This window comes from Dipodomys ordii, unplaced genomic scaffold (assembly GCF_000151885.1).
Source record: "Dipodomys ordii isolate 6190 unplaced genomic scaffold, Dord_2.0 Scaffold1, whole genome shotgun sequence".
NCBI classification, from domain to species: Eukaryota; Metazoa; Chordata; class Mammalia; order Rodentia; family Heteromyidae; genus Dipodomys; species Dipodomys ordii.
In genome coordinates this window covers 39,906,523-39,931,759 of record NW_012267217.1, presented here as the reverse complement: position 1 = coordinate 39,931,759, position 25,237 = coordinate 39,906,523, and the positions used below count along the sequence as shown (strand labels likewise).

At 37.4% G+C, this 25,237-nt stretch overlaps 1 protein-coding gene across 1 annotated transcript in view; it reads left to right on the top strand.

The window, feature by feature from the left end:
• Raph1 (Ras association (RalGDS/AF-6) and pleckstrin homology domains 1) overlaps nt 1-23,872 on the top strand; it is a 41,743-nt gene extending 17,871 nt beyond the window's left edge. Inside the window, exons 5-15 of the mRNA XM_013015962.1 lie at nt 9,311-9,388; nt 9,773-9,932; nt 10,948-11,069; nt 12,084-12,149; nt 13,485-13,628; nt 15,073-15,183; nt 16,343-16,375; nt 18,259-18,357; nt 19,588-19,708; nt 21,784-21,926; nt 23,798-23,872. Of these exons, the coding sequence (XP_012871416.1) occupies nt 9,311-9,388; nt 9,773-9,932; nt 10,948-11,069; nt 12,084-12,149; nt 13,485-13,628; nt 15,073-15,183; nt 16,343-16,375; nt 18,259-18,357; nt 19,588-19,708; nt 21,784-21,926; nt 23,798-23,872 (1,152 nt within the window). The remainder of the gene's footprint in view (nt 1-9,310; nt 9,389-9,772; nt 9,933-10,947; nt 11,070-12,083; nt 12,150-13,484; nt 13,629-15,072; nt 15,184-16,342; nt 16,376-18,258; nt 18,358-19,587; nt 19,709-21,783; nt 21,927-23,797) is intronic.
• Nucleotides 23,873-25,237: the final 1,365 nt, after the last annotated feature.

Sequence of the window (25,237 nt, the reverse complement as noted above, 5' to 3'; positions counted from 1 at the left end):
TTAAACACATGAAACCTCCACTGACTTCTGTTATTGCCTTTTTGTTTTTGTTTTTGTTTCTCTCTCTTTTCCTGTACAAGCACTCCTATCTGGACAGGGAAACCTCACTTCTTCTGAGAAACATTGCAGGAAAACCTTCTCATTTGCTGACCAAGGTGATACTACTGCTTTCCACGTGCATGTAACTATTTATTGCCTTTGAGATAGAATTTAATTTCTAGTTTTGATTGTGTTCTCAGATTATTGCTTTATGTCAGCTAATTTAGTGGGGTACTTTAGCTACCTGATCTTAATGTCTATTACATGGTATTGAGAATAAAAAATATTTTCAATAGTTTAATTTTTTAAAACTTTCATAAACTTATTTGACTTACATGTATATTGCACTTTTTCTAGTTCAATATTGCATTTGAAAGTCTAAAAAGTTGCTTGTATTTGAACTTTATTACTACTAATGGTTTCATGCTATGAGTTTCTTCAGCACACTTTACAATTATTGTTTACATTATCGCCTCCTGGTTTAATTAAAACACTTGTATAGGAAGACTATATTAGTCAATAATAATATTAGTCATATTGGAATAGAAGACTACAATTTTAATTTCTCAGTTCTCCATTCTCAAAGAGTGTTTAAATCATTCCAGCATAATGTTCATTGGGCTAGTATTTTACAACAACTTAAAAATCTTTTAGCAATTATCATTAACCAGGAAATGATGCAAGGAGGAAGCTGAATTGCTTTCTATCTGTTTTCAGGTCATTTCATGCTCTTTCTTTTCCTTTCTCTCTTTCTCTCTCTCTCTCTTTCTCTCTCTCTCTCTCCCCCTCTCCCTCTCTCCCCCTTCCCCCTCTTTCTCTCTCTTTTTCTCTTTCTCTTTTTCTTTCTTTTTCTTTTCTCTTTCTTTCTCTTTCTCTCTCTTTCTCTTTCTTTCTTTCTTCCCTTCTTTTCTTTCTTTCTTCCTTTTGTCCTTTCTTTTCTTTCTTTCTTTCTTTCTTTCCTTTCTTTTTCTGGCCCTGGGCCCCAATCTCAGGGCCTGAGCACTGTCCCTGAGCTTTTCTATGCTCAAGGCTAGCACTCTACCACTTAGGCTATAGCATCACTTTTTGTGAGTAGTTTATTGGAGAGAAGAGTCTCAAGGACTTTTCCTGCCCAGGCTGGCTTCAAACTGCAATCCTTAGATCTAGGATTACAGGCCTGAGCCACTGGCATAACACTTTTTATTATCTTATTTAAATAGTATAAAGTTAAAATTTAAAGTATCAGAATTGCTTTTGGTTTCTGAAGAATACATATAATAATTATATGTAAGTTACTGTATCTGAGGGTTTTTTTTAAATTTCTTCATAATACTGTAAAATATACATTGGCTCTCCCTGTCTGTCTATGCTCTCTCCCATACCTCCCATTTCCAGATCACTAATAGCTGATAGGGTTTCCTAAAACATCTTTGTAGAAATTAAATCTCACAAGTGTTTAGCCTTCTCATCCATTTGCTCCCTGGAGCTCCACAGTTTATTTACATCTTTGTAACATTTCTGCTTCCATGTAGGATATTGCCATTCTCTCAACAATTCAGGTTGAGCCCTCTGATCATCTGGGCACAGTTCTTCTCACTATATACCTCAAATCTGTAATAAAGCCTGTCGTAATTTGAGTTTGCTAATCCATTTTATTTCTGTTGCCTCTACCCAATAACAGGCTCTTGTCTCTTATCCAAGTAATTATGTATCCTAACTTTTACTTGTCCACCTCCTTACCCATTTCTTACATTGCTATATGTTTTACCATTTCTGTGGTTTACTTATTCAGTAATATTTGTTGGGCCATATCCTATATAGGTTGCTAGGATACAACACTGTATAAAACAGACATATTCCCCATTCTTAGGAGCTCAGTCTAAAGAGGAAGGTTGATATAAACCCAAAAACAAGCATGTTCAAGTAAATATTATAAAAGAAGTAAGGTAAAAAAAAGTAGAAAATACATAGAGGATTTGAGATCTATTTCAGGTGGTAAGAACAGAAAAGATCCTTCTAAAGGTCTTTCTAAAGCCTTTAGGATGAAAATAAACCGATTTGTAGGAGAAGGGAGTGTATTATGGAGATAGACTGAGGGAAAATGAGCTTGATATGTTTGAGAAGCTGAACAGTGAACTAATGGCTAGAGCCGCCAAGGAGAAGTGAACATCCAAGTGTCCACTTGGATTTGGAAGAGCCACACCATTCAAGCTGTGCCACAGGCACTTGGATTTTTCTCTAAATCAAATGGTAAAGTATTGAAAAGACTAACTTTATCAATTCAGCTGATATTTACAGAGTAACCTCAGTGTTCATAGTCTTGGAATACAGCAGTAAATGAAATAAAGTGCCTCTCACAGGGAGCTTTTATGGGCAAATTTTGGATAACAGTGTCAACAACTTATCCCCTTTGCCCAATAGAGAACAATACTGACTGTATCAGGGCCATTCCTGTCCTCATGTCTTCCTCCATTGCAAAAGTGGTAGCATTGGCATATTTGGCTACCACTTACAGTAATACCACTGTACAATAACAAATTTGAGGAGCAAAATTCAGTAGAGTAGAATCTGAACATTTTGCATAGGCTTGGGATGGAGCCATGGAAAAGATGGCAGAAATTGCGGGAACCCCAACCACTGGGGCCTCTCAAATAGCTCTAGTGCTGATGATGTCAGTGCCTTTCTAATGGGGACCTGGCTGCTATGAAGCTGAATTGAGTGTATGTTCTCCTCTCTTTTCTTGGTACTTAGGTTATACACAGCATGTGGTCTATTAGTGAGCTACACCCCCAGTCCTATATATGTGCATCTTAGCATACCACTTGAGAGCAGTTTGTCTCCCCCTAAGGTCCCAGTTCTAATCCCTTCTCTGAGAAGTCTGTCAAAGAAATGCTCTATTGTTAGCCATGTTCTTGCTTTACTATCTTAATGTGTTAGGTAACTGAACACCTTTTACTTATTAACAAATACTTTTTATTCATTGGTATCCCAGAAGCTTCAGCTGTGACCTTTTGTACAATAAAATCTATAACATTATGGTGGAAGAAAGAAGTAGTCATTTGATAAATACCTCATGATCTTGGAAGATAACAGTCTTAGTATAGTAATAAAAATAGTCTTGTATTTTTGTAGATACATGAAATACCATGTATAATATGTCTCATAGTATGGCAAATTTTGAGTACTTAGTTCTCTTAGAGGCTACCAATTTCATGACTTACTTAGATGAAATAAACTACTTGTACTATTATTATTTTGGTTCTAAGCAGTGTTGTAGCCGAAGCATTTACTAAATATTAAATTGTATATCATTCCAAGTTCTCATTTTATTTTAGGTAACCTTTCTTTGGTATTGAAGTTTGAATTCAGGACCTCAAACTTGCTAGGCAAGGATCTACTACTTAAATTAACACCCCCAGCCCTTTTTGCTTTAATTTTTTGATAGTATCTTCTGATTTTGTTCAGAGGCAACCTCAGACCTTTGTTCCTCCTACTCTCACCTCCCTCCTCCCGCTCTGCTAGGATTATATGAGTGTGTGCCAGCATCCCTAGCCCTGTGTAACTTTTAGATTGTTGTAATTTGCACAGTATACTAACTTCCAAAGAAACTGCTAAAAACTGTTTAGCTTATTTTAATTAGATTTGTTCTGAATCCATATAGCCTTGATTTCTCAGATAAAGACATTCACTAGCCCTCTTTTAATGGCTATAACTAACTGTATTTTTCTAGTACAAGTATTCTAACTTTTATACCACAGAGGATGTTCATACACTTTGCAACTGCAGTGTTGGTTTTCATTTAATCATAAGATCTTCACCCAGTTTCTGTCTCCTATGTAAATTTGAGGAGGCTTGACATTTGATGGTTATTGATAGCCACAGAGGAGTTTTCAATAGAAAATGGGTTGTCTCTTGCTCTTTTAAGAGAAAAGGTTAGAAGAGAAAGTTTCGTTTTATATGTGTGAGGTATTGATGTTTAGTATAGTTGTGAGACAACATGAAGAAAGTTAAAGAACAGCAGACCTGAGTTGGTCAGCAGAACATAATACGAAGAAAGCTTTGTCCTTTGTATTGGTCTTCATAAATAAACTATTGGAAATCATTTAAATAAATCATCTGAACACATCAGCAAAGATTTATTGATCTGTCCTGTTAGCACAACACTTAAAAAACTTGATGACAATTTCATTTTTCCCAAATTGTGTTACGGTTAAAAGATATGATGAGTCAGGCTACAGTGGTGCATGCTTGTAATCCTAGCTACTTAGGAGACTGAGGCCTGGAGGATCAGTTTATTTTTTTTTAATTTTAAATGTATATTTTTTATTGTAAAGATACTGTACAAAGGAGTTACAGTTATGAGGATCACAGTTTAAAATCAGCCCAGACTCTCATCTCCAATTAATCAGTAAAATGCTACACTAGAGGCATTCCGCCGGTGTGTGGTAGAACATCATCCATGAGCAGGAAAGATGAGCAAGATCTTGAAACCCTGAGTTTAAGCCCCAGTACTAACACAAAAAGAATTTTTAAAAGAGTATGGCTTAACTAGTAGATAAAAAACAGAACCCCCAGAGAGCATAAAATACTAAGAATCATGTGAATCACACAGTTTGATTTCCTTTTTTAATTTAGCTTACATTAGGTTGGGAGGTATTGAAGCTAGACAGATATAAAAGTACATTTCATGGACATATGCATATAAAATATAAATAAGTATATAGATAAACGGAAGAGAGTAAATCTGAAATAGATCACAAGTATATATGAAAACGCATAGAGAAATTTAATGGAAGCTGTTGATCAAAAGGGGGATGCGTGAGAGGGAAATCAAAAGAGATTGGGGGATACTAGTGTGAAAGAGGTTGTTGAATACTGTCAAAGTAAATTCTTTACTATGAAAATAGAGCCATTAAACCTGATGAAATTGTTTTGAGAAGGGGGACTGTTTTGATAGAGGGGTGAGACTGATTAGAATACATTGTAAATGTGTGGAAATGTAACCATTACCAAGAAGGTTTTTGGGCTTTGGTTTTTTTGTGTAGGCACTCAGGACCTGGGCACTGTCCCTTAGCTTTGTTGCTCAAGACTAGCACTCTACCACTTTGCCTTTTTTGGTAGATTAGTGTCTCCTGGAGCCAGGTGCTGGTGGCTCACACCTAGCTACTTAGGAGGCTGCGATCTGAGACTGCAGGTTCAAAACTAACCTGGGCAGAAACTCATTATCTCCAGTTCCATCAGAAAACTGGAATTGGCACCGAGGCTCCAAGTGGTAGAACACTAGCCTTGAGCAAGAAGAGCTCAGGAACAGCGCCCAGGTCGGGCTCTGAGTTCAAACCCCAGGACCCCCCCCCCCCCGTCCTCCCCCCCCCACACACACACAAAAGTGTCATGGACTTGCCTGTTTGAGCTAGCTTTGAATTGTTATCTTCAGATCTCAGACTCTTAGATTGATAGGATTTATAAGTGTGAGCGTCCAGTGATTAACTATGTAGAGGTATTTTGATCAACTCTGCTTCCTCAAAAAGCTTGTAGCAAAGATTATCCTTACAAGAACTTGCAAAAAATAAGTAATATTTACCTATGATGAAATTTAAAAGGCCAGCTCTTAAACTTGAATTTGATAGTTTTTTTCATAGTCTGACTGTTGTAATTACATAAATTATTCATGAAAAGTAGCTTTTGAGCTAATGGAGTGTAGCTAAATTTGAATTTGTTAAAATAGCCCCATCTAGCTGCTTTACATGAAAATGTGTTAATTGGTTGCTCTGGCCTCTTTACTTAACCCTTACTTAGAGCTGTGTGGAGCAGGCACTGAAGTTTAAGTTTATATATGCAAAGCCTATAACTGAATGACTTTTGCAGCAGTGCTTCAAAAGATAACACTGTTGTGTTGTATTTGACAAATAGTATACTAAAGTAAAATGGGTGCATACCAGTACTGCTTTTGTATTTATAACTGATATATGTAAATTTTTATGTTATTTAATTTTTTACAATGATCAAGATATTCATAAACTCTATTCATAAACTGCTTTGTTAAATAGTTAAAAAATACTTTTTAAGGTTTTGATCCTGTCTCCATTGTAATTTTTTTTGTTTGCTTTTTTTGTTTGTTTGTTGTTGTTGTTATTTTTGAGGGTCCCGTCGTGGGGCCTGAACTCTGGGCCTGGGCGCTGTCCCTCAGCTCTTCAGCTCAAGGCTAGTGCTCTACCACTTGAGCCACAACACCACTTCTGGCAAAAAGCTTATGTGGTGCTGAGGAATCGAACGCAGGGCCTCATGCATTGCAAGGCAAGCACTCTACCACTGAGCCCCCTTCCCAGCCCCATTGTAATTTCTTATATAATGGTTTCATTGCCCCTTGCATCCTCTGTATTTTTTCTATTCACTTCTTTCTTCCTTTCCCCTGGTTTACCACTCATCTTTTTACTGCCTCTTTTGTTTTGGCTTTTTCAGAGTAGAATTAAAGAGTATGTAGTATTTTCAGATTGACTTCTTTCACTTAGTAATTTCACTGAAGAGTCCTGCATGCCATTTGATGGCTTGGTTGATGGTTCATTTCTTTTTCCTGCTAAATAATATTTTATCGTCAGGATGCACCACAGTTTATTCACTATCTGGAGATTAGCTTAGTTGCTTTCAAGTTTTAACAGTGGTGATGAATCTGCTTCTTTTTTTTTTTCTTTTTTGTCAGTCATGGGGCTTGAACTCTGGTCTTGGGCGCTATCCCTGCACTCTTCAGCTCAAAGCCAGTGCTCTACTGCTTGAGCCACAGTGCCACATCTGGTTTTGTAGTGGTTTATTGGAGATAAGAGTCTCACGGACTTTCCTGCCAGGGCTGGCTTTGAACCGAGATCCTCAGATCTCAGCCTCCTGAGTAGCTAGGATTATAGGCGTGAGCCACCAGCACAGGGCTGACCCTTAGCTTTTTCACTTCAAGCATTCTACCACTTTGGCCATATCTCCTTATCAGGCCTTTTGGTTGTTAATTGGAAATAAAAGTCTTATGAATTTCCCTCCCTTGGCTGGCTTTGAGCCATGATTCTTTTATCCCTGTCTCCTGAGTAGCTAGGATTACAGGCATGAAACACTTGTGGCCAGCTAATCTGTTCTTTAAAATCAGGTTTCACTTTGTAACCCAGACTGGCCAAGGACTCAGATGGAATACTTCTGTCTCATCTGCCCAAGTGCTGGTATTACAGGAATTTGCCACCACTTTGATTTACTTTGTTTTAAAGATCAAGGCATTCATTTTTTTGAATATTAAAAGTTCTTTTCTGTATTTTGGATTATACTCCCTTTACCAGGTGTGTCTTTTGCAGACGTTTTTCCTCCAAGTCTATGGTTTATGCTCTTTCCTGCTAATTCCTTTTTTCTGGAGGGTGGGGAGGGGCAGGGGACCTCTTCTAAATTTTTTATGTCCGAAGATTAACAATAATATCATAAAAATTAGTCCATTTACAAGTTCATATTTTAAGTACACAAACTTTGGTTGATTCAATGTATTGGTTTTCCTCATCAGACTTTGAATTTATGTCAGCTACACTGACATGAAGTGAAATATGGAAATAAACTTTGGTAAATTTTTTTCTCAATAATAATCAATTACTTGATAACTTAAAGTATTTCAAATCCCACTATATAACTCATAAAAAATACTTATAAAGTTGGTAATTTGCCAAATTATTATTTTATTTTTCTAATAGTTCTAAAGAGTTCTAGTGATAGTGGGTTAGTTTGCTTTTGTAGATACTTTTAAAAAGAAAACAGAATTACTTTGTGTTAAAATATAGTAAACATTTTATGGTTCTATTTGTTTATTTGCAAAGGATGAGAGAATAGAGTAGGAGGGATAGAATGATTTAATTTTTTTTCTTTTTTATCATATATTATTTGTAGCACTTCCACTCTATTTCATGATTTAATCTTTTAGTTAAAGGAATATATTTAAATAGTATAAGAACTTAGTCTCACCTTACTCTTCTCCATCGGTCAAAAGACAGTTTCTTTGTTCTCTGCTTAATTGGGTTTACGGATAGAATTTCCAGACCTTGGTTATTATGCTAATTTACTGGCTCCAGTCATTGAAAGGGATCGGATTTCTGGCAAATAAGCTCACTGCCTCCCCTAACCACAGTTTCTCTGTTCCAAGGAGTAGTAAAATAAGCTTGAAATGAGAGAGAGGCAACCTGGAGTACCAAATAGAAGAGAAGCAGTTTGTAAACAGGAAAGCCATCAGAATTTAGGTGAACAGAAAATAAATCTCTTAAATGAGTTGAGCTTCTGGTTTTTAGCCCAAGAAGTTTTAGTTTTTTACAAAGAAAAATACATGTGCTGTAGGTTTTAACAACAATCTAGTCAGGGTCAAAATTTATTTATGCAGTCTTTTTTCAAGTGGTGATAATTTCAAGTGGTGTATTATGGCCTATTGCTGGAAATTACAAGTAAGTACAGGTATTAGTGTACTACTACTTGCTGTTTTAGAAAAAAAATAGACAAATGGTTTACTTTTAGTTCTTTATCATTTTTACTACTATTTGTAGTCTAGGACATCTAAAGTAGAAGTTACTAAAAATTATTTGGAAAATTATATTTGGTATTTAAAATTTTTATCAATGAATTGGTAGAAAAATTGAATTTATTAACATGATTATGTTGTATGATTCTATAGCAAAGTAAAACTTAGGATATAAAACAGCTTCTTGTGTTTGTATTAGTATATTAGTGAAGAGTACCTACATTTTTTTATTAGGGAATTTTTTTCATAGTTGAAAATAATTGGTTTTTGCTTTTGCTGTACATATGTTGCGATAGTGTTATATTGCTGTTTGTGATATTGATACCAAACGAAATCCATTAATAGGCAAAAGCTTTCCATACTTCAAAGGGCATATAAATTTATAATTGAGTTAGGTAAGTATAATAAATAGGCAGCCCCACAGATGTCTATTATGCATGCATGTTTCCTAGCTACACACTTTGAAATTTATCTGTTTTATATCAGTAGAGTAACTTATTAAATATTATATCAAGGTTTCTTTCTTTCCCTTGGAAATATGGCCTCTAGTGTTATAAGACATATTTAAGACTAAATCTGTAAAAATACTCCTTTAAAAAAAAAAGGTCAGATTTTTTGAACAGTGTTTTTTTAAAAAAGTATACTGTATGTAAGTTAAGTATATTATATTAATGAAATTCAATGTTAAGAACATCCCTAAAGATGAAAAGACTTTTCAAATATTCTCATTATCGTAGCATTAGTTTTATCTGAAATGTTTTATGTCCATAGGAAGAACAGGCAGCAAAATTGAAAGCTGAGAAGATCAGAGTTGCTCTAGAGAAAATTAAAGAGGCTCAAGTGAAAAAGGTAATATTTGTCCTATTGAATGTTGGAATTTTTATCCATTTTTTGAAGAATTACCTTATTTATCTGTTTCCCTCATCTATGGAGAGGAGGGGTAGTATTTTTTCTTTTTTTCACATGTAGTATGTTTTAAACACTTGTTTCTAATTCTCCTAAAAAAAGATAAAGGAATAATTGTAACAGAATAACACATTATTATAAATTTAAAAATCTTTACATTGATCTAGATAGGTTGCTTGATACTTAATTTCAGCCTTTTTCATGATTTAGTCATTATTTATGTTTTAATTTATATTTAAATACACTAATCTATTTGGTATTGAAAAATACCTTTCTCTAGAATGCCATTTTTTGGTTTTCATATAATTTCAATCTTAACTATTACAGCTGGTGATTAGAGTCCATATGTCTGATGATAGTTCTAAAACAATGATGGTGGATGAGAGGCAGTCAGTGAGACAAGTGCTGGATAACCTTATGGACAAATCCCACTGTGGTTACAGCTTAGATTGGTCACTAGTGGAAACCATTTCTGAATTACAAATGGGTGAGTAAGGTCATTGCTTAAATTGCTTATTAACTTCCAAGTAATTCCAACCATTTCGTGTCAATTGAAGCATTTTGAGGCACCTTTATCATTTTTCCTATAAATTTTTATGCTAATATTTTATTATTTGCCCTTTCTATATATTATTTTTAAGAAAGGACTTCTTTTAGTAAGACAGGTTACAATAGGGAAAAATAGAGAAGCTTTCAAAATTGTTGAAGCTGAGTAGTTTTTTAAGGTATCAAAATACTGTTCTTCAAAGAAGAATGGTATAAATATTCACATTTATTAGTACTAGTACTTGTACTAAAGTTTTATTTTTTTGTCGGTCGTGGGACTTGAACTCTGGGCCTGGGCGCTGTCCCTCAGCTCTTCAGCTCAAGGTGAGCGCTCTACCACTTGAGCTACAGCGCCGCTTCTGGTTTTCTGGTGGTTTATTGGAGATAGGAGTCTCACGGTCTCTCCTGCCCAGGCTGGCTTTGAACTGCGATCCTCAGATCTCAGCCTCCTGAATAGCTAGCATTCCAGGCGTGAGCCACCAGCGCCCGGCTTGTACTAAAGTTTTTATATTAGCACTTAACTTTCAAGGAAAACAAAAAAACATCAATTTCAGAGAGCAAATATCTAGAATATATTCTTCAGCATATGCTCAGTACTAATTTGGAAATTAGTAAATATACATACATTTAAAATCAGGTAATATTTCTGGATCATGGAAGAAATCATCTTGCAAATTTTTGAATGCTGAGAACCAAATGCTATTGGAAATGTTTGATATCAAAGTAAATAAAATGCAAGTTATGTTTAATTTTTAAGGATAGAATGGGAAAAAAAGCTAAAGGCTGAATAATGATATAACTTAGAAGACTTCATGTATCCATTGTGTGGCCTTTGTTAAGTCATGTCACATCACTAGGACATGTTCCTTGTTTTCAAAAATGAGAGAAAACCAGATAATCTGTACAGGTCAAAATAATAATTTCAAAATAATGAAGTATTGATATTTTGGGGACAGAGAGAATCTTCGAAGATCATGAAAACTTGGTTGAAAATCTTCTCAATTGGACAAGAGATAGCCAAAACAAGCTTATATTTATGGAGCGCATAGAAAAATATGCACTTTTCAAAAACCCACAGGTGAGACGAATGACTTACAGATGTCAGGGTTTTTTAAATGGATCTTATTATTCAATAACAGCTAAGTTTATAGAGTTACAAAACTGGTATCATCTGATTAGAGCATAATACTGGAAATCCCCATAGGAAAATTAATTACTACTACTGAGGTAGAAAGTAAGCTGGGGTTCAGGAGATTCCCAATCCCACAAAGTCAAGTGAGGCAACCCCTGGGGGAATCATAAGTAACTCTAGGGTTTACACTCTAAATCTAGAGCTGTGTTGAACCCAATTGCTTTTATATGATTTATTTTATCTGACTTATTTGGCATCTTTCTTTATTCCAATGTTGGAGTTGTTACTTTCAAACACTTAGACATTTAATCAAAATGACTCGGTAGCAAAAGCCACAAATTCCACATTAAAAATGGTAGTGAGAAGAACAGCAGCAATGTTATAGTGATTAACCTTCAGCCTTGATTATCATATTTTTTCCTGTGAAGAATACATATATTTTTATAGAGAACTGGAAAACAATTATCATAATGATCACAGTTTAGGTTTTAGTATGCCAAGCAAATGAGATTATTATAGTCTTACTGAATTTGGAATTTCTCAAAACATCAGAGCATAAATTAAAAATATGCTGAACCCTGCTTTAAAAATATGCTGGTTCAGATTTTTAAAGGACTTTTCCTTTTTATCCCTGTTAATTTGTAAACTTGTACAAACTTTCAATGTATCCTTCATTAAATATGGCAAAATATTTGTCATCTGTTGCATATAATAATGTCACCTCAGGATTTGGAAGAAGACAGTTTGTGGAGTAAATGATGACAAGTATTTAAGGAAAGGCTAGTGTTGAACATTGTAATGATAATGTTATCCGAACAGTAGGAGCTTTTTTGAAGGTATAGTTCCCTTACTCCATGCTGGCACAGATACCTAGTTTTTATTCCTCTAAAAGCAATAATATATGCACACATGTTTAGATAATGAGTTTGTCCTTTAACTTTCATTTCATTGTGTTTCCAGAATTACCTTCTAGGAAAAAAGGAAACAGCTGAGATGGCCGATAGAAACAAAGAAGTGCTATTAGAGGTATAAGTCCTCTGTTCTTTTTTTGATACATTTTGAAATTAAACCATTAAGCATCTTTTGAAACCCACTGTGTCAGTGCTCCATATTTCTAATCATAAATGTAAATGGAGGAGCCTGTGTTCTTTGATAGCATGATAGAGCTCAATGTTGGAAGCATGTTAGGCCTTAATTATTTATTTATTTTTGGATCAGTTGTGGATCTTGAACTCAGGGGCCTGGATGCTGTCCTTAAGCTCTTTTGCTCAAGGCTAGCAATCTACCACTTTGAACCACATCACCACTTCTGGTTTTCTGATGGTTAATTGGAAATAAGAGTCTCACAGACTTTCCTGCCTGGGCTGGCTTTGTGTACTTCGATCCTTAGATCTCAGCCTCCTGAGCTGCGAGGATTATAGCTGTGAATCACCAGCACCAGGCTACATGGTTGTCTTTTAATATACTAGATTTTTTCCTAAGTGAAAGCAGTAGAATTTAAAAAGTAAGTTTATTTATATATCTTTCAGCATTTAGTTTTAAATATTTTAAAATAAGGACTGGAAGTGTGGCTTAAGGTTAGAGTATCTGCCTGATATGTGTAAGGACATGGGTTGAATTCTCAGCACTATAAATGTAAAAATGAAAAACGTACACAAAATTCTTTGACCAAATAAATTGGTATTTTTGTAAATTGCTATTAATCATCAATTACCATGTTGCTGTTTGGCTCTATTCCTTTTTCTTGACAATCTAATGTGATTTAGAAAAAAATAGGATAGGGACTGGGAAGGTGGCTCAGTGGTAGAGTGCTTGCCTTGCATGCATGAGGCCCTGGGTTCAATTCCTCAGCACCACATAAGCATAAAAAGCCGGAAGTTGTGCTGTGGCTCAAGTGGTAAAGTGCTAGACTTGAGCTGAAGACCTGAGGGACAGCGACCAGGCCCAGAGTTCAGAGTTCAGTCCCACAACTGCCAAAAAAAAAAAATAGTGTAATACTAGCTCTGACATTTTTATTAATGCTGTTTAGAAGTATAATTAAATACTATTATATGTAATTCATTTTAATTCAGTTTTTATACAAAACTATTAAGCAAAAATTCATGGGTAAAAATTCATTGTGTTTATGATGGATTTTTTTTTACATACTAAGCATTTTTAGGATTGTCACAATAGTTCTAAAATAAACTCATGTGTTTAAAATGGAAAGTTCTAATTCAGATAAAAGCAACATGTCTCTAATACAAGACCATGTTGATGGAGTAGAGTGTGATACAACTCAGAGGTTTGCATATATAACTTTTGTCCCCAAAAATCCAAGGATCATAAATCTTTTCTAATCATCTACTTACTTTTTTAAAGGAATGTTTTTGTGGAAGTTCTGTAACTGTACCAGAAATTGAAGGAGTCCTTTGGTTGAAAGATGATGGCAAAAAGTCTTGGAAAAAGCGTTACTTTCTCTTGCGAGCATCTGGCATCTACTATGTCCCTAAAGGAAAAGCAAAGGTGTGTCCTTTTATAAGCTGATGAGCCTCCTTTATTGTGCTTGTTCCTTCCTTGCTTGCTTTTTTCCCTCCCTCCCTCCCTCCCTCCCTCCCTTCCTTCCTTCCTTCCTTCCTTCCTCTCTCTCTCTGTCTCTCTCTCTGTCTCTGTGTGTCTGTCTGTCTGTCTCTCTCTCTCTTTCCTTTTTTTTCGCCACTCCTGAGGCTTTAACTCGGCCTGGGTGCCCAGATGGCTCCTTTTACTCAAGGCTAGCATTCTAGTACTTGAGCTACAGCACCACTTCTGGCTTTTTCTGTGATTTAATTGGAGATAATAGTCTTATCGACTTTCCTGCCCTAGTTGGCTTCAAACTGTAATCCTTAGATCTCAGCCTCCTGAGTAGGTAGGAATATAGGCAGAGCCTCCAGAGCTGGGCTGGAAGTTACCATTAGCCTGTAGTTTCAGGTCGGGCAGACTGAAAGCCTTTGTTACTATCTATTGTAAAGAAGAGGAAACTTGAAAATTTTCACTTCTGTGATCACTGAACTAGCTATCTCAGTTTACTTACCAAATTTAAATTGTAAATTTATTTTTAGAACTTTTACCAGAGTAGTTTTATTGTTTTTTGTTTAGGGAGAATTACTTCCTGGGATTATAGTCATATCAATCTCAAATAGTACGTTTGGTTTGGTTTGGCTTTTTATCAGTACCCAAATTTGAGCTGTAGGCCTTGTATTTGTTCAGTAGGCACTGTAATACTTGAACACACTTCCAGCCTGGCTTTTGGCTGGTTACTTTGGAGCTAGAATCTCAAAGTCTTTTGCCCTTGCTGGCTTCAAACTGAAATCCTCTGCATCTCAGCCTTCTGAGTAGCCAGGATTATATAGGCATAAGCCTGTCTATAATACAAGTCATATGTTTTAGCTATCACTTTTATATTTATTCCAGGCCAGAACTATGTTAAGAATTTCAGAGTACGGTCTTACAACACCTTATGGGCATAAATTATACTCCCCCTCCTTTTTTTTCTTTTTTCTTTTTTTGGCCAGTCCTGGGGCTTAAACCCAGGGCCTGGTCACTGTCCCTAAGCCTGTCTGTGCTCAAGGCTATCGCTCTGGCTGCAGCACCACTTCCGGCTTTTTCTGTTTATGTGGTACTGAGGAATCGAACCCAGGGCCTCATGCATGCTGGGTATTCCCAGCCACTATTTTCCCCTGTTAACCAATAAGAAAATTCTTAGTAAGTCAGCATTCATTATGTATGGCAAAACAGTAAGAAAAATGGTCTGGCCTTTTTATTTCATCATGGACTAAAGAAAAAACCTTTATACAGAACTATACTGTCTTCTGCTAATTAGGAGTAATTTCTACTTAGTGAAATTTTAATTCTCAACCAAAAACTACTGCCAGGTATATTTTCTTTGTTGTGCATTACTGTTAATTCAGTCTTTTGGGTATTTTTGCCTCAGGTGTCTCGGGACCTGGTGTGCTTTCTCCAGCTGGATCATGTCAATGTTTATTATGGTCAGGACTATCGGAACAAATATAAAGCACCTACAGACTATTGTCTGGTACTAAAGGTAAATGCATACATCTCTTTAGGAATTTTAATTGATGTCAGATATAGGTTATTGCACATTTAAGAATAGTTTGGATCCCTATCATGTATACTATTTTTTCTTTATCCTATAGCTTGAAAAAGGAACAGTATGAGTGGGCATGTAGCTTAGATAGCTCTTGTCAAGTCCCTGGGTTGGCTCCCCATCACCAAGAGGGGAAGGTAGGAAAAGGATATAAAGGGTGGTAAGGAAAAAACAGTATGTTATTCCATAGCTAACTGTGAGCCCGTTAGCCCTAATTGTATTAGTACAATTATATTACGCAACTAAGGAGTAGATATTGATTATGAACTTAAGCCATAAGCTATAAGATATATTTCATTATAACTGTGAAACTCTAGTTCAATAGTAGGCTTTTTTTAGACAAACTTAGTGCTACATGAGGACACATAATTCTGTTTGGGTTATTTTTCTGTTCTTGCTTAGCAGAGCCATCAGAGGGCACTGTACTCAACCAAGTTCAAAATCAACTGTCATCTAATCCAGAAATAATCCTTATTTCACCAAACTATTAGTCCATGGTAACTGAGCAATTATTAGGAAGTTTTCTTCTCCTTTAATCCAATTTTTGATCTTCTACAAGTTATATCTGTACTTTTTGAGAAGACATTTTCACTTTTTTTGTTGTTGTTTTGGGCTGGTTCTGAGTCTTTAACTCAGGGCCTAGGCACTGCCTCTCAGCTTTTTATGAAGTTCTAAAATGAAATTTTGTTTAATTTTATCCTGGTACTAGGGTTTGAACTCAGAGGCTTATACTCTCACTTGGCTTTTTTACTCAAGGCTGGTGCCTTATCACTTAAGCCACAGCTCCACCTTTAGCTTTTAGGATACAGATCTCACCAATTTATCTGTTTGATGTGGCTTTGAATTAGAATTCTCTGATCTGAACCTCCTAAATAGCAAGAACTAACAGGTATTAGCCACCAGTGCCCAGCTCTACAGTGAACTTTAAATTAGCAAGCAGTCATATATGTGATTTGCAGATACTGAAATAATTTTAGTACATTTCAGGATATTATCTGGAATCCCAAGTTAGACAAGTAAGTGAGAAGGTAAAGGATTATTTGTCTCGAGTTGTCCCTGATGTGTTAATAAAAATAAAAATAATCTTTTCATGTAGAACATGAACAGAAGCAGCATGGAGATTCAGGAGGTCAGTTGCTATCGTTGGACAAACACCCACTCAACCCATGGAGTTGAGAATAGTTGTAACATGCCCAGAAGATCTGGGCATGATGGTGCATATCTGTAGTCCCAGCACTTGAACACTAAGACAGTTTAAGGGGCAGCCTGTACTATATGGTGAGACTTTGTCTCAAAAACAAAACAGATCAAGAATAGAAGGCGAGTATTATGAAAACTGCTGAGAATGATTATGTAGCAGTGTCCTTCAGAAGCAGAACAATCTTCCCAGCCTTAGTTGGCAACATTAAGCTCCAGTTGAATCAGCCAGTTTTATCTTCTGCATATATTGTGGCTTCTTTAAGACCAAGGAGCTTTTCACTGTATTATAAAACCTAGTTGAAGCATGTAACAAATATTTCTTGGGAGATAAATATTTGATGAATGAATAAAAATGAGGTGAAATTCCTCTTCCATTTGTAGAAAAGTATATACTCCTGTACCTATTGACTTAGGTCTTTCAAAATTGCTATGGCCTTTTATAAGAGTGAAATTTAATAGTATGGAAAAGGAATATGTTCCAAGAGGGGACTTACCTTTCCAGGAAGGAAAACTATTGGTATTGTTTTACTAACCTTTTGTTGTTGAAAGTGTTATTATTTAAAACTTTGACTATATGCTTCCACAAGAAAGTTGGCTGGGGGATTCAATGGTCTGGCCCAAATGGTAGCCTGCTTTCCTAAGTGCAAGGCACTGTGTCCAATTCCAAGTACTGCCAAGAAGGGAGAGAGAGAGCAAGTAAGTTGGCCTTGGTGAACATGGTGCTATAATAAAGAGCTAACTTTAGTAAGGTACTCAATAAAATACAATAAATGATTTACATTGCTTTCTCTCACTACAGACCAGAGTGACTGGTCTGTCACCACTACAAACCAGAGTGACTGGTCTGTAACTGTAGACACAAAATGTATATAAGTGGCCATCTGTTTCCACTGCACTGAGAACACACCCAGATTGCTTATTTTATTGTTCTCATGAGGTTCCGCAACCAATAAATTGTAATTAGGAAGTTTTGGAAAAGCTAAAATCTTTTAAAATATCTTTCTTATAATTGAACATACATTTAAACATTTTATCAAGTAAAATATAGTCTTTTTTATGACTGAAAAGAGTCGTAATAATCATAAATCTTTACCCTGAAACCCAGCATGATTTAGGACATTTTTTCCTAAGGAGCTAGTGAGTTAGGCCCAGTGTAATTAAAATAGCTTAAATCTGTTCTTAACACTTGAGTTTATACTTAAGGTTACAGGATTCACCCCATCCATCCCTCAGCTGACAAGTACAGTGGGTCCTGAAAAGCAACTTGCCCAACACGAGCGTGCATGCCCTCCTGTTTGTTTGGCAGAGGGAATCCTATAAAGGAATTTCTCAGTTTCCCGCTATAGCATCAGTTGTGGCCATGGATTCCTATCCCAGGTGCTAATTTGTGCGTTGCTGTGGGCCACTTACTCATGTGAGAAACATTGGAAGCTTCCTTGCTGGCCCCATGGAGTTTCCTGAAGCCATTATTTCAGAAGGTTCAAAATAAAAAACATTCCTTCCCCTTTTCATAGTCTAACATGGAGAAGCAGGAGAACAGTCTTAGTTTTGATAGACTATTATTGGATATTTGGGGATTTCTCAGGATGCAGGGGTTACTTTACCTTAGACATCTTGCCCTAAAATTTAACACGTTTTACTTCGCAAAACTATGTGTAGGATATTTTGTTTGGTCTTACAACTGTGTAAGAAGTAGATCTTAGTTGGCCATTATGGGACTATAACTTACTATAATATATTTAAGCTTTGCTAGAGTTCTGATTTCTTTAGTTCTCCAAGAGACTTGGTTGAATTTTGCCTTTAATTTTACAGCACCCACAGATTCAGAAGAAATCTCAGTATATCAAATACCTTTGTTGTGACGACGTGAGGACACTGCATCAGTGGGTCAATGGGATCCGCATTGCAAAGGTATGTTTTTTGTGTGGTTTGATAATAGAGTAGTGAGGTGTTCAAATGGGCATGTTTGTCACAACAGTTTAGAATTTTTTATGCTCATAATTTTGCCATTGTCCAGTTTTCTTAAATCCAACTTTCCTGTTAGTTTGTTTAAAAAAAAAAAAAAAAAAAACCTGAGTGTTGTGTGCATGCTAAACAGGCTGTTCTACCAACTACCAGCCCTGGTTTTTTTCAGGTAGGATCTGGTGGGTTTTTGCCAGGGCCATCTGGGGTGACAGGTACACACATTGCCCAGTTTGTTAAGATAGGGTCTTGACAAACCCACGCTGGCCTTAAACCACGATTGTCCCAATCTCTGCCTGCCAAGTAACTAGGATTACTAGATTACTAAATTGTCTTTCTTTTTTTTTTTTAAGTTATTTTTTTTGTCAATCGTAGGGCCTGAACTCTGGGCCTGGGCGCTGTCCCTCAGCTCTTCAGCTCAAGGCTAGCACTCTACCATTTGAGCCACAATGCCACTTTCGGCTTTTTCTGCTTATGTGGCACTGAGGAATGGAACCCAGTGCCTCATGCATGCAAGACAAGCACTCTACCATTGAACCACCTTCCCAGCCCTCAGTTTTTTTTCTTAAATGTCTTTTGTCCTTAGTGAGAGATAAAATAAACTTTTTAATCCATTGGTATGCATGGAAAAATACTGCTGGTAAAAGCTTTTGCAACTCAAAGTATTTTGGCTTGAGAGAATGTATTATATTCAATGTAAATAGCGAAAGTAAATGCAAGCAAAAAAAGAAAAAAAATTTCAATGCTATATTTAAACTCAGAGCATTAGGAACATGATAGGCAAGTAATCTACCCGAGTCACACTGCCATTCTACAAGTAATCTACCTCAGAGTCACACCGCCATTTTAAAAGTAAATACATGTAAAATTAAATTAACTATGGAACACTGATTAACCAGATTCAGAGTAACATCCTAAATAATGCTGAGATTCTGACCTAATGAAGAATTTTGGAGGAAATACGTATCTATATATAATGAACATGACCAAAACAACCATTAGTTTCCTGCTGCTCTTCTACAAGTGAATAATAAGAGCAGATTTATTAAGAGACTTTTTGGAGTATTTCAAGTATTAGTTCAAACTGAGTCAATATATAGAAATGTGGTCCTTTCCCATCTCATCCTTCCATATTGTACCTAGTAAAGCTCAAATGTCATCATTTACGCCTCTGTTCAGTATGGGAAGCAACTCTACATGAACTATCAAGAAGCCTGGAAGAGGACAGAGTCAGCCTATGATTGGACTTCTTTATCCAGCTCCAGCATTAAATCAGGTTCCAGTTCTTCTAGCATCCCAGGTAGTTATAAATACCTCAAAACACTATTTTGCTGTCAACATGAAGTCTTTGTAGAGACTGTTAGTAGACCTTGTCATTTTAGCTTGTGTCCCTTAAAAACCAAAGCCATACCTAATTTCTGAGTTTTGTAGTATCATGGATACTAATGTGGATACTAATGGATACTAATCCAAATGTAGATACATTTGAAACAGGAAATCACTTCTGTAGACATAAAGAAAGCTAGGAGTTTAGTTATATTTGCTAAGTTTATTTAAAACTTACATATACTGCTATAATGCATGGGATTAAAAAGTGGTTTAGGGAAATCTCTGAACTCAAAAATCCATGAGGAAGCTTCCTTTCTTCACTTAGGCTTCTAGACAGTTGAGTGAAATAGGAATACTTGGAACTACTTCAGAATTACAGTCAAGGCAGCCATTTAGGTCATTCAGCTTTCTAAAGTGACACTCAAAAGGGGCTTGCAGATTCCTACATGCTCTAAAAAGTATGTCATTTAAACTTAATGCTTCTTCTCTTCCAGAATGTTCCCTGGAGGATATCCGTATCACCTAAAAGCAGAATGTTTTATTGTTCATTGATTCAAAAACTGTATGACTTGATTTCTATCTTTTAAGTAATTAGGAACAAGTTTAGAGTAGTACTATGTGTACACTCAAAGCAGCATGACAAAGAGTAGGTCAGAGGGACAGGAGCCAATCTGGAAGTGCTACACGGACCAAAGTTGAAATTATCTGAGCAGTAAAATACATACTGTAGTGTAAGGTTGTGACCCATGTTAGAAAATAAGCACCGTGAGTCCATTCTGCTATAAATTATTGAATCAAGGAGAGCCACATGCCCCAAACAAAAGATTTCCAAATGATGTATGTATATACTTCTCCCAAAGAGATAGACCTTACCTCTCCATTCCTCGAGTATGGGTACACAGCAACTTACTTGCAGAGGGCAGTTAACGTCACAGTGGAGAAGCCGTACTTCAGCCAAGTGACCAGAAGCAGCAGCATCCGTCACAGTCAACAAGTCCCTTGATATGATGTGATGAGAGTGACTTTCTCCCTGTGGGGTCTTCCTCCCCAGCTCCCATAACCTCAGCTAATTGGTCTGACACACCAACACTTGAAGGACACTCTGCAAAATACGTGACCAACCGTCTTTCAACTGGGCTTCTACATCCCTCTGGCATACTCTTCATCATGCTATTTTTGAGTACATAAGAGATGAGATCAACTCATAACAGCTTTTAAATTAATAAACAGTAAAAAAAAAATCTGCTTGTGGGGGATATGGACATGATTCAGGGAACATTTTAGAAAGGGTACATAACTATCTTGCCTGACCTAGAGTCCAGGGAAATAATTTTTCCCTCGGCCCAGGTAAGAGACAGAGGCACCCTGTGCCCTCACCACCATTTCTTCTTCCTTGTGGTTTTTCCTCCCTGCCATGGAGTTCAGGCTCCAGCATTGCTGTTACCCCGTGCAGCACTTAAAATTCTTAGGAAACACACTTTTATTTTGTTGCTTGGACAACAAATCATACTAATTCCTAAGAAAAGAGAAGTGATCATTATTGTTAAGTCTGAATTCGTAAGTTATAACTCTGATATCGTATCATAAAAGCTGATAGTAAAGATTAGATTGGAAATGACTTACTTGTTCATTGATGGTTCATTTTTTATTTTGCGTGAGACAAGAGTGTCAGTCCAAAACAATCACCTAGATTTATCTGATTATTTCCTAGATTCAGAGTAAATGCTTTTGGTAATAATAATACAAAAGTGTTACATTTGATCAATATATTCTTTTAGCGATATTGGTGTATTCCTTTAATTAAAAAATGTCAGAATCCCAACAATATATGACCTCTTATGGAAATTATTTAAAGAGCAAAGATTTCCTCAACTCTAATAAGAGAAAATTTCTAGTGGAAAGTTCTGGCTGTGTTTGTAATGGAATGAGATGAGTAAAACTAACTTCTGTTGTCCTTCATAGCATTTGACCTTGCATACAAAATTAAAAATGCACTTCATATTGTCAGAAATTATTAATAATCTTTAAAAAAAAACTTTTAAACAGAGTCTCAGTCAAATCACTCCAATCAGTCTGACAGTGGAGTTTCTGATACCCAGCCAGTAGGACACATCCGTTCCCAGAGCATCGTGAGCTCCATCTTCTCTGAAGCCTGGAAACGAGGCACTCAGTTGGAAGAGTCCAGCAAGGTAATATGCTATTTTAATCTACTTAGGGAAATCCATGGTATTACAAGTGCTCTTTTTTCCTTTAGGTCCTTTTAGATCTTCAGCCCTTCTAATTTAAATGGAAACAAAATCATTTCAGAGAGAGATGATTTGACTTCCCCTCAGAAATGAATATTTATAAATTGATTCTAATAAACTAAGATCTCTTGTTAATGCTAAGCACTGTGGCTCCTGCATGTAATCCCAGCTACTCAAGAGGCTGAAATCTGATGATCTCAGCCAGTCTGGACAGAAAAGTCCAGAGTACTGTGGCTCAAAGTGGTAGAACTCTAGCTTTGAATACAACAGCTCAGGGACAATGCCTAGAACCTGAGTTTAAGAACAAGGAACAGCAAAAAAAAAAAAAAAAGTTTTTTGTAAATTTAAGTTTCAAAATTTTAAAACAAAAAAATTTAAGATATTAAAAAAATTTACCTTCCTATCCTTAACAGTTGACTAGGCCAACACCATGTATTGCCAGTGACCCTGCACCTGTTCCAGAGAAGCTGCTTCTGGTCCCTTAATTCACTATTAAGTTATTCAAAATCATTCCTTTCTTTTTTGATTTTTGACATTTCTCTGGGCATTTATAATTTTTTTCAAATTATTCTTTTATGTGAAATATTAAATTCAAATTTATCCCTTTAAAATTTTGGATTCTTGAGCTTTGTGTGATAGATTATTCAAGGATACTAAAGAATGAGTGTAACCCGGTGCTGGTGTCTCAGGCCTGTAATCCTAACTATTCAGGAGGCTAAGATATGAGGATCATGGTTTGAAGCCAGCCCAGGCAGGAAAATTTGTGAGACTCTTATGGCCAATTAATCACCAGAAAACCAGAAGTGGCTCTGTGGCCTGAAGTGGTAGAACGTTAGCCTTGAGCAAAAAAGTTCAGGGACAGCGCCCAGGCCCTGAGTTCAAGCCCCACAGCTGACCCCCCCCCCAAAAAAAATATTTATTGCACAAGAATAGGGAGTTTTTTGAATCAACTAAAAGACACAAGAGTCCTCCATCGAATAGGCTCTCGCTGTGTAGAAGAGGGTATGTCTTTGCGGTGTTCTGGCTGTAGTCACCACTTCAAGGTTCAAGAATGTGCCTCTCATGAGGAGCCAATAACACCCCGCCTAGAATGTTTTGTTTTTACCCAATCATCATTTCGGGTTTTTGGTGTTTTTTTGGAGTCACACAAATACTTTCACAACTAAGAGTTAGATGAGCATTTAAATATATTCCTTTTCTTTATTAAAACAAATGTATTCCTTAATTTGCACATGTAGTTAAACCACATGTGGAAAGGAAGGAATGGAGGAGGCATTAGTTGCCTAGTGTTGGGGGGTAGAGCTTCCTTCAGAAATGTTTGAGAATTGGTTCTAATGACATAACTTCTCAGAACAGCTTACTGTCATCAAACTCAGACTTTTAAGAAATAATTCTCTTACCTCCCCTTTTAATCCATTCTAGACAAGCTGATCTACATTAAAGTGTCTGAACAAAAATCCTTTGCCAAATTATTGATGGCAAGATCCATATACATTTTAAGTTTTAGAACAACCCAATTATGACAGGAAAGCAAAGGCCTAAGTATTATGTGATGAAGAAGCAAAGTCAAAGTTAGGTATAGGAGTGCATACCTGTAATCCCAGCACTGGGAAAGTGAAGACCAGAGGACTGAGAGTTGGCCATTGGGCTACATAGAGCTCCAAGCCAGTGTGAGCTGCATACTAAGATGCAGAGTCAAAAAGAAAAAAGACATGAAGTCCAACACTGCAGTTTCATAAAGAGTGAAAGCTTGCTGTGCAGCAGTGTCCGTTTGTGTTAGTCTTGACCCCTCTGTGTTTCTTCTGTTACCTCAGTCTCAGGCACCACACGGGAAGGCCAGCACAGCTAAGGTCTGCACCCCCGAAGCAGCCAAGACAGGGTCAAGTTAAGGTCAGGGGCTATTCTCTGGGAACACATTAACTTCAGTGACTTCTGTAACCAATTCTTACAAAACTAATGCTTTTATGTTGATGTGTAATTTTTAAAGAAACATGTGAATGTCCTAATAAGCATTAGAATTCCACCCTATAATTGAGCCTGAGTTGACTAACCTAAGCATTCTCTATGTCGGATGCAATTCATAACTGAAAACAAATGGTTTGCCTCATTGCCTCGGCTTGTTCAGAGAACTGGAAAGAGCTACCGACAGTTAATTACACCAGGGTCCTTCCTTTCCTAACTTTGGAAATACTTGTTAGCTCCATGAAATAAGGGGCCCAGGTGGAGTGATTGACAGGTGGTTGGCAAACTGGAGCTCCCAATTATTCGTGGATTTCCTTTAGCCTACCAGAGTTTCCTCTTAATTTCATCTGACTTTTTCTGTGTGATGACTGGTATCTTTTGCTATGTTTATAAAGTATTTTAATGTATTTTTCCAGTAAAGCAAATGTAAAGAACGCCCCCCCCCATACCTGCATTGCTGGACTTCCGTGCATGCTGGATGCAAGTGTCTCACACGAACATGAGTGTGTGTTGAGCTCATTCACTCCCGTGACTGCACGTCTGCTGAGCATTCTCCTATGTCAGCGTACTAGCACTGAGCAAAACCCCCTCGGGAGGCCTTCTGCATTCCCAAACCCAGGGTGGCATCTGCTTGCTGCGTGCCCGTGGAATGCTAGATGGAGAAGGCTCTCCACAGGCCGCCCCTGAGCGTGGGGACCTGAAAGTCATTCAGACCATCCCCAGCCGGGAGGCTTTGGCAGCAGGAAACAGGCATGCTAGCTGTTTGGGGAGACGAGACCCCTCTCCTGCGCCCTGTCGTCCGGGCAGGCAGTGTAGGCTTCTGACATCACCGCTCCCGTGCCACGCATGTCCTTCCCTTGCTGTTGGTTTGACACGAAGAGCTTGCTCTCTAACTTTCCGTGTTTTTCTTCCTCCCCCCCCCCCCGTGCTCCTCCAGGCCAGAATGGACTCTTTGAGCCGACCCTACACGTCACTTGTGGCCCCGCTGTCCCCACAAACCAAGATCATGGCCCCTCACGCGGCTTCGCAGCCCTCCCCGCCGCTGCCCCCCCCGCCAGCTCTTCCTGCCCCGAGTTGTAGCTGGGGGTGGCTGGGGCTCGGCCCCCCCTCCCCGCCGCTGCCCCCCGGGCCAGCTCTTCCTGCCCCGAGTTGTAGCTGGGGGTGGGACCCGCAGGGCTCCCGCCGACCGCCTCTTCCCGTTCCCCCTCCTCCCCTTCCTGCACTCAGCCAGGCCCTCTAGGAAAAAAAACTGTCTACCGGGTCACTTAAAGGGGCGCGGAGCTGGGGGGGGG